At 33.1% G+C, this 10,407-nt stretch overlaps 1 protein-coding gene across 1 annotated transcript; it reads left to right on the top strand.

Annotated features, from left to right (window-relative positions):
* Positions 1–1,469: 1,469 nt before the first annotated feature.
* LOC140039405 (uncharacterized) lies at positions 1,470–3,286 on the top strand. Its single transcript, XM_072085007.1, has 3 exons — positions 1,470–1,544; positions 1,737–1,968; positions 2,391–3,286. The coding sequence occupies exons 1-3, from the start codon at positions 1,470–1,472 to the stop codon at positions 2,759–2,761; spliced, it is 678 nt and encodes a 225-aa protein (XP_071941108.1). The 3' UTR covers positions 2,762–3,286.
* The last annotated feature ends 7,121 nt before the right edge of the window (positions 3,287–10,407 follow it).

The following is a 10,407-nucleotide window of genomic DNA, read 5'->3' on the forward strand; positions in this document are numbered from 1 at the left end:
TTGAATTTCATGGGTGAAATTGAGCAATTACGTGATCAGCATAAGCACTTAATTAACTTCAAGCAGGCAAGTAATAATCATGTAGACTAGACTAAAACTACATAGTCCAAGAGCAATTAAGTCAAAATAAGCCATAAACCTGGACATTTCTGGTAGCAAGCTTATTTTTATCTTTAGGTGTGTTACATGAATATATCTGATTAACGTACTAAAGGTCCTCGTTGATACAAATAATAATTAAATGCTCTTGGCTTAACCCCTGTGTCTCACTAAAACAAAAGTAGGCCTGCAGAACATGTTAAACAAACAAACATTGTTTCTTGAAATCCATGGATCATATTGCGTACAATACGAAAACAAACTGGTATTAATCGGCTCTACACTATTATTTTAAGATTTATTCCAAATCTCAGGAATAAATGAATTGACTGAGCATTGGATTTTGTCTTTATTTATTATCATCTCATTCAAATATTAAATTAATATTCATGATCTGAGTTATATGACTAATGACAAATATAAGTATTTAAAATGTTGTTTTGTTCTTTCATAGTAGAATTTTATGTTCATGGTGCTTATTTTATAGTTACACATCTAGGCCTACCGAATAATAGTATTTTATGGTAGGTCTACTGAAGTACATGGTAAGGGGAAGGTATAATACATTCTGAAATTCAATGGCGACTGGAATGATGCGATTTAATTTCTAGCCGGGAAAAAATATTATAGTGGACAAAAGCCATGTTTCCGCAGCCAAAACAAAAATTATTGGTTTAATGTTTTAACCAATCAGGTAATTTCTTAAGAAACAATGTGCGCATAATCAATCATTACCAAACAACCAATAATTATCCGATTTGAATTATCGGTTAATTTTTCTCGAGTGGAATTGGTTACACCCCTTTTCCATCGGCAGTTCGGTTATACGCCCTAAATAGTTGGTGGCACATTTGCTGTTATTGTTTTGTTTGTTTTTTTTTTGTAGTATGCAGAGTTCAGAAGCTCTTCGAAAAAAGAAAGTAAAAATAAAGAATAACCAAGGTGGTGAAATGGTGTCACTTGACAAACTGACAAAGTCAGAGACTGATGCAGTTCTTTACGTTGACTTTGATGGTTTCCTACCTGAAGGATTGCACTACAGACTCGTAGTAAGACTCGTACATTGGTCACAACAGAGGAAGCTTGATAAAGGATATAATCCAAGACTCTTTACCAGCATGTCTTAAATTCTAACAACTAAAGTTGTTTGTCTTTTTACTGAAACTCCAAAACATATTTATTTTCATCCAAACTATGAATGATAAAAATGATTTAGATCGTTAAAAGTCATAGGAATTGTAATTTGTTTTTCACTTTCTATTTAACACTATTAACTGTATTGGCAAATAAACTATTGGATGTTTTAATTAAAAGTAATATAATTGATAGGCCTACGCATGGTTATTTAAATAATAATTACCGTCTCAATCATGTTACTATCAGAATACATAACGCAAAGTCCAATATTTCTGAATAGGTTGTTATTTACAGACTTAAAGCTGGCGGTAACAGCTTGAACCATCCCCAAATGTCTGCAAAAAAGAAAGTGCTTTTAATTAGAATGATTTTTTTTTTAAATTTTATGATGGAGTATAAATTGAAATTGTAAAACAATTAAAAAGATGTAGACAGCACATCACTGCATTTTGTGTGCACATGTATGTTAGATTAAACTTAAAACGAAATCCAATCCTTAGCTTGTATATCTGATATACAGGCTCATTGAGGCAAATCTACTGGACATTGGTCACAAATGGATGAAACGTGTTGTGTTTAACGTATGTGCTTTGTGCAACGTCTGTCATATGGAGAGAGTCCACTTGCACAAACTTAAAGATTGCATGCAGTCTACGCCTCGATGTGGGCCAGATGACGGAATGGATACTACCAAAATCAGACGTTTGTTTGCAAAACACGAAACAAATCCAGGTACTGCATGTCACCATTCTTGTTCAGTAATATCTCACAAGTACCATGTAACACGTTTCTTTTTATTTTTTTGGATATAATAAATCCATTGACTATGATTAAAATGGGTCCACATAGAATTCGGGCACTAAAATGAGTCTCAGTGTCTATAATTTCCCTGGAATCACAGGGAAATCATGTGACATACCCATGATTATCTTAGCTTCACATGATATACACGCCGCTTTTGGTACACATGTGACAAACGAGATGATGTATACAGAGTTTGCCCATAACATAATGAAATATGGAGAAACCGTACTGATAATTGGGTTTCTCAGTGGCATATTCTATTATCTATTTTTCCCCAAAGCAATTGTCTTAAATACAACAAAACGTTAAAAATCTTTATATTACCAAATAAGTATTTTGTATTATTTCAGCTTTCCAAGCCACTGCTACTGAAGGAAACTCAAATGTTCAAGGGTTTCTGCGATTTCTCATTGGCATCTATAAAGACATTCCATCACCAATCTTGCCATTAGAAGTTATGACACAGATTTGTGTTCGTCTGGACCCTCTTCGCTCAACAGACTACAATGACTGGCGTGGCGTAGCATGTAAGGTTGGCTATGATCGTTACATAGACTATATCATGAGCATGAGCTTTGTATCAATGATCAATAGCCCTACTATGTGTGTAATGCATGGATGGTCTGAGAAAGGTTTGTCATTGGACGATTTTAAGGAGTGTATGATTGAGATGAATCGTCATGATGTTGTACGTATAATTGATAAACATCTTAATCTCTAAAGATGAATGAACAAAGTAGAATGATGAACTACAGTTTACTGTATTTATTCAGAGAGTTATGTAGAATCAATATGAATTCTAATAAATTTTATAAAATCAAAGACACAGCTTTTCAAAAATCATCAAGTTCTTTAAACAGAAGCTTAAATCAAGAGACACATATCTAAAGAATCCAAATATATACATACACTCCGCTTTAATGTTTAAATTTATTGTTCAACTAATATTGTTTGGTTATAATATAAATAAATACGACCTGAAATTAATATGCAAACACTGTACAAATATTATTATAATTTGAGAAACAATAACTGAACAAAGTACTATAGGCACTGCAGCACTAGGTTGTAAAAATGCAGTAAAAAACACATAAGGGAAAAGATTCACATGAGTACTAGTTCTGATTTCATGAAATGAAATCACTTCTTTGGACCTTGAGATGTCGGTAAAATCCAGAAACTAATTTGCATAACAAACATTGTTTCACAAAAATGTTTAAGAATATCTTTACTAATAGTTTGTACTTAACCGCGAATAAGGATTTCTTACAAAACATCGTCTATTTTAACTAAAACTTATAAATTAACTAAATCAATCATTCTGTTTAGTATGTGTATTAGATTTCTATATTTTCAAATAAGAAGCTAATAATACAAATATCACAATTGTATTTTTCAAGGATATTATCACCCATGATTATATTGGTAAGTAAATTTATAACCAGCTTTTATGTCTGTAACTTTACATAACCAATGTTTGTGTATAAGTTTATTATCTTATGTGTTACATTACATTAGTTCTACTGTTAGATTAGTTGCACTTTTATCCTAAATTTGACAACATTTGTTCGTAAACATTAGCTTTAAAAAATACTTCCCAAATTGTTTTAATACAGTATTGTATTTACATATGAACACTGCACTTTTTACAGTTTTAACCAGACTAATTGCTTTGTAACGTAACTTCCTGAACATTACGTTTACAATTACTAAAAACTACATAAGGAAGTTCATTACATGTAGGCATATGCTGCTACTATCTCGTCAGACGTTAGTGAATTAGCTGTCTGTTTTAAGATCGTCCAATTTTAGGTGTAAATGGAATTGGTATTTAAATTTGCAAATGCTACACAAGCCACTTTCAGACCAATTGTTTTATTTTTAACCGTCTTACTTTGATTGTTCGATTGAATCTTGGAAAGTAGGTAAGTTATCTTACAATCAATGTTTAGAACCATAGGCCTACATAGTGAGTTTCAGATCTACGATGATTAGTTCTCTGGGCCAATATAATTATCATAGTGATGACACGAGTCAAGGTTTCGTCCAGTAAGTTCGATAACAATTTATAGACGGCAACGTATATCGCGCGATGGCTTGTTTTAGGCGACGCGACGTGTGGATAAGAAGAGACTGGTTTATATGTGGCGTAGATCTAAAACAGACAACGTAATAATAATAATAATAATAATAATAAATACTTTATTTTAACACGGAAAAGCTTGTGTCACCATAAAGGTGTTCTTCTACAAGGCCGTATTGTTTGTATTGTTTGTGGATAACGCGTCATATCCACATAGCGTGTTCTAGGCTACTCGTTGTCGCTGATCTAAAACGCATCATTATACAGTACCTATTTCATCCCATACCAGATCATTCGTTGTGATCGTAGTAAATTAAGGAGACTCGCAAGTTCAATCAAGAACGGACATTGTAAGAAATGTCAATTGTACTACATGATGATTATCTAAATTTTAGACGGCGATTTAGCTTAATATGTCTATGAAAGAAATAAATTTCGGCATACATGTTGTTTTCTAACTATATTTAATTAAAATTAATTTATTAAATTTACTGTGCTGTAAGCTTGTTTAAATATTTTTAAACACTTATTCTATACCAGTACATATGAACGTTCATTCGTATACCTGAGTTGGAATCAGGTAAACTAAATAAAGTCTGTCTAATACAAAGTGCATGCGTTGATTAAATGAATTAAACTTCAATCTCTAATTAATCATTAACAATATTTTTCCGTGGAAAAATGAGATTTTAATTAAACTAGATAGGCGTTTATAGGATCATTATCATTATTTTTGAGTTGATATAAATAAATAATTGTCATTGTAGTACTTGTACAAAAAATCATCATGCACCTATTGTATAAATACACTTCGATTGAGCATATTTTCTTTCTTATTTTGAGCACAACAATGCTTAAAACAAGTACTTTGTTATTTCTTGTCCATTTTAGTTAAAAATTCCATTAAATTCATCCACATTATTGGTAAATAACATAACATGTGGTATTGCTATCTCGTCAAATCAGATTTAATACGGTAAGTAATTAAATGCTCAACTAATTATTCTCAACATGGTCTTAAAGTGTATCATTGAAAGTAAATAAATTATGAATGTATGGGGAATACGTCAATATTATTGTTGAAGAAAAACTAGGTTGTTCGTTTCTTTTCTTATTTATTGGACCAGCAGTTTCCTAAAATTATAGATCATGTGTTTATACTTGATGTATGTACAGATATCATTCCATAAATTAATATTCATAGACCTACTTCTGTATATCCCGTCATCGTGTAAAGTTTTTAGATATTAGCTTAAGAAATGTTCGCAGGAATGAGTAGAGTAAGGTAGCATATATTGCAGTTAAATTATACTTTTCAAAGTGAAATTCCCAATCTTCTCCAACGTAATATATTGCTTGTCAATGTTGTATTGTTGTAGGATTAACCCTAGAACCTTGCTTCCTGACAAGAAGTTTACAATTGCTATTATGAACTTATAAGGAAGTTCAACTTCCTTCAAAGGTAAATGGCATAATATAAACCTATTATTGCCTACCTAATCTTTTACAATCATCCTCTTCCTCCTCCTTTCCCGTGATACCGAATATTCCTGTTCAAGTCCCAGTTTGTAGGGGTTCGAAACGGATGGGAACACTAGACTATGAATATCACGTCAAAATGGATGGGAACACTAGATTATGACCATCTACATTATCATTTATTAATCCGTATTCTTGGCACTTTTTATGATATTCATGTTTCATTTCTTTTTAGTGAATTTTTTTTAATTTAATGTGAATTTGATAGGTTGATATTTGACAAAAGGGAAATTAAAATGATTCGATCAGTTTGTTAATGTTTTCAATATGTTAGCCCTGCGTTTCGGATCGACTTCATAATGATGGTTTAATGTTGTTCACAATGTAATGTGTATGAATTTAAAAAAGTATACGAGCAAACATATGTTTTAATTAACATTTGTTTTAAGGCTATAATAGCTCCTGGAAAGAAACTATTTGTAAATCGTGCCCTATTGACCTTAATAGAACGAAATTTCCGACCGCTGCGCATCAACTGGAACATACTAGAGGCCGGATGAAATTGATCATCCTTGATAGCCACTGCCTTTTTCAGAAGACGATCCGACAAAATGTTCTCCAAAGGCAATTGTGCAGATCCAATTATACGCGATGCGGTCTTGACTATTCTATTTTGGTCACGCTTTTCATTTTCGGTAGCGCTACCGAACCATACCGTTAAAGAATACATTATAACACTCTCTGTAACTGACCTATAGATGGACGACAGGAATGATTCATGATTATAATATAATTATAGAATTATAGAAAGTAATTTACCAAAGTAATTTACTAAAATGCTAGGTCAATTTTGATAAATAGCAGTTTTTAAAGTCCTCACTCGCTTTGATGTTACGCTATAGGCCTAGGCAGCCAACCAACACGTACCTGCGCTTCGCTCAAATTTACCGCAGGTTTTGGACGGCGCGCTCAATATTAAAAACAGATTTTTACTGAGGTATCCGTTTCCGTTATCGTATTCGTAAGGTTGCGAAACCTCTCTAGTTCTAAATTACCTGTTATGCTTTTATTCATGCGTTGAGTGGTTACTTGGCCAGTACTTAATACATTTACGTTCTACGTTTGTTACGTCATATTTTGTAATAATTGTCATATTTGTTTTGTAATTTTCGTATTTTGTAGACCAAATTACCTCTCGTAATTTTGTATCAAACCTATTTTAAAACAAATGTGTGCGCCTATTGACTGGTGCATAGCCGCGTGGAGCGTCGTGAAAACGAAACACTGAGTCGCCGTACCGGAACCGTGCCGGAACAGGTGTGAAAGACCCTTTACTTCGGCCACTCGCACATACTAACTACTGTAAGTATATATCTTATTCTTATCTGTCAATATTTGACCTCATAGAATTAAATGACGCAGTTTCTACACAGATACTTTCCAGATTACACAGTACAAAACTTGTGTTTGTATGTCAAGGGAGTCACTGACAGACCATAAAACTAGTGTCCCTTTTTTCTCAATACACATGATTGACATACTTTCATCGAGTTTTGATGATTAATTTGATTAAAGTGTCTATGGCCGGCTTTGAGTATTGTTTTTGCTTTGAGAATTGTATAATTATGTATAGATCTACATCTGTAAGACAAATGGGAAACTTAATAATAAAAAGAAATATATAAAGAAATGTATGTATTATTATATAATTAATTTCCAGAATATCACCCGGGCGGTTTAGAATTAATTTTTGGCACCTGTGGTGTTTATATTATCATTATGCATATGCAAAAAACAAAAGTAGAGAAACAAGAACCGATAGATTATAAAGAAATATATTTATTCAACATTGACGGACGTTTTAGTCTGTCGTCCCCGACCAAATAATGATACCTTTTGTTGTTCTTTTATTTGTTTTTTAATTGTACTTGTACTACAGTATGTTGATGATGCTTTTGTCGAAATAAATTGGGTCTGCCGATATTATTTCAATCTGACCATCTCCTATACAATAACATTCGTTTAAAACGAATGATATTGTTCAAATTGTGACTCAGTTTAAACTAACAGTATCTAAAGCAAAAGGACTTTGCCATATAAATTGTTTTATTTTTAGTCGCGTGGACGCGACTCTATAGTTCACTACGTTGGTCGGTCTGTCGGTCGGTCGGTCGGTCTGTCTGTCGGTCCGGTATCACTATGCATGTTATCGCTTTCTGACCTTATCTTGATATCAGTTTAATCTAGCTAAGTCAATTTTTCACAGTATATTCCTTATGGCCAGGAATCGATGTGGTTATGTTTTCACGGTGCGCAATAAAAAATTACGCGGTCTACTCACGATTTAACGAAATCACGTTTGTAATCATAATCTTCACAACCATGAATCACAATTAAATAAAATTTGGTACTCATAAATTTCAGGGCATAAATCATCATAATTATGGCAATATAATTACGTGCTTAGCGCATGTAACGCATGCGTACGCGCGCTTAAAATTTTCAAAATTTATTTTCGATGAAATAAAAGTACGTTTCATGCAATTTTAAGCGTTTACAAAATTGCCATGAGTGCGCAGATTTTTGCGCGCGCACTGCGCGTTAAATGTTATTGCGCACTCTTTTTGCCCGATTTCTGTTTTCTTGACTTACTTTTCAACTAGAAATTACGTTATACGAGCACGTCAAAGGTGACAGACTACGCACGTGTAAATTAAAAAAATATAAATGTTTTTAAATATTTCAACATTTTTAAACATGTTCAGTAATTTCGATCAGTATAGTTCACTATGTCGGTCGGTCTGTCGGTCCGGTATCACTATGCATTGTAGCACGCGACTTAATGGCTGTTGGCCTTGCCTCTTTCAATATTTGATCTACCATAGCAATAAACGACAATGTTTCATGACTGATTATTTCGCGATTATACATATAACCTGTCAATCTAGGGATACACCATAAAGACGTCTCTTCTTAAATTCTATTCTATCTATGGCGAAATGTTTGCTTTGAGTATGAAAACTAGGTAAGTAGTTTTATATGGTACATAACTTGTAATATTCTATCTCTAGTACAAAACACAAGTTTACTATGACAGCATAATTTCTGCAATGACGCCGCACTTTTAACTGTTTTTGTTATTGTTTGCTATTGTGTGCAACTGTTTTTTAAAATTATATTACAGTTGCTCAATGTTTTAAACATACATTGTCGTATGTATAACACATGCTATCAACTTTAAACACGAAAAAACAGGTTTATCTTTAAATGTCTAAATTAAATATTTGCAGCTTAGTAGCATTACGTATGTAAAATAGTAATAACAGATATTAATTGGTTGTGCTATAATTATTATAAAAGATATATATATTGATACTATATTATATACACAGGGTTTCTAATAAACATTTGTTATAGTGTGTCTGATTGTAATTTAGAAATAAATGCGGGTCAGACAAAAAGCATGTAGGCCAAGCGTCGGAAACTCATGCCTTTTAAGGATATTAAGAGTGTTTTCCCTTTTATCTGTAGCTCTTTCGCGAGCCGACGAAGTGCAACCATGGCATCTAATTTTGAAAACCCGGAAGAAAGGTAATACTATTTGTATCTTATAATAATAGTAGATATAAATAATAAGTCTTCACAATCTGTATCTCAATTATTGCTTCAAAATGTCATTTTTCCACTATAATGAATCAAAAGTAAAATTACTATACATGTAGTAGCCTAGGTGACAACAAATAATTAAAACAAATTTAACAAACAGTAGCCCTTCTATTCAATAAAGGTACTTACTTACTTACTTGTTTACTTGTTTCCGGAGCTCAGCAATGCTGGGTCCGGAGTCGAGGCTAGGCTATGCCTATAAGCCCCTCTTGATAATTACATCAACTCTTGAATATGGCGCAAATTTAAGAGGGTGGTTGGACCATGCCCGTTCAAGACCGGACTTAAATTGATTGGTTGATCTTGAAGCTACTACATCCTCCGATAACGAATTCCATAATATAATAGCTTTTCGACCAAATGAGTCCCTCATCCAATTTGTGCGTGAGAACTTAAATTTTAATTTAAAAGAATGACCACGTGTTCTAACATCTTCATCACGCTCAAAAAAAGAATCAGCAGAAATACTATCCACTCCATGTAAAATTTTAAAAATCTGTATCAAATGAGCTCTTTGCCTTCTGTATGCGAGAGTAGGTAGGTTGAGAATTTTCAGCCTTTCTGAATAAGGTAAATGACGAATGGAAAAAATAAGCTTGGTGGCACGTTCTTGGACTTTTTCCAATAGGTCTTCCTCCTTACAATGTAGCGAGTTAAAAACAACGTTGCAGTATTCCAAGGTCGGACGAATAATAGCTTTATATAAACGAAGAAACCCATCCATATTTAAAAACTTGAAAGCTCGATATACCATGCCCAACTTCCGATTTGCTCTCATTGCTACATCTGCCACATGTACATTAAAAACAAGTTTAGAGTCAATAGTAACACCGAGGTCTTTTTCATGATCAACTTCATTCAATAAGAAACCACGAATGGCATACAGATGTTTGTTGTTTTTCTTCCCAAAGTGCATTACTTTGCACTTACCCTCGTTAAAAGGTAATTGCCATTTGTCAGACCAGTCACATGCTTTCTCTAAATCTTCTTGTAGAACTTGAGCATCATTCACAGTAACTATTCTATACAATTTAGTATCATCTGCAAACATGCGTACAGAGGAAGAAATAACAGAAGGTAAATCATTTATAAACATAATGAAAAGAACAGGTCCAACGACGCTTCCTTGCGGGATACCA

This window comes from Antedon mediterranea, chromosome 2, assembly GCF_964355755.1.
Source record: "Antedon mediterranea chromosome 2, ecAntMedi1.1, whole genome shotgun sequence".
Lineage (NCBI taxonomy): Eukaryota > Metazoa > Echinodermata > Crinoidea > Comatulida > Antedonidae > Antedon > Antedon mediterranea.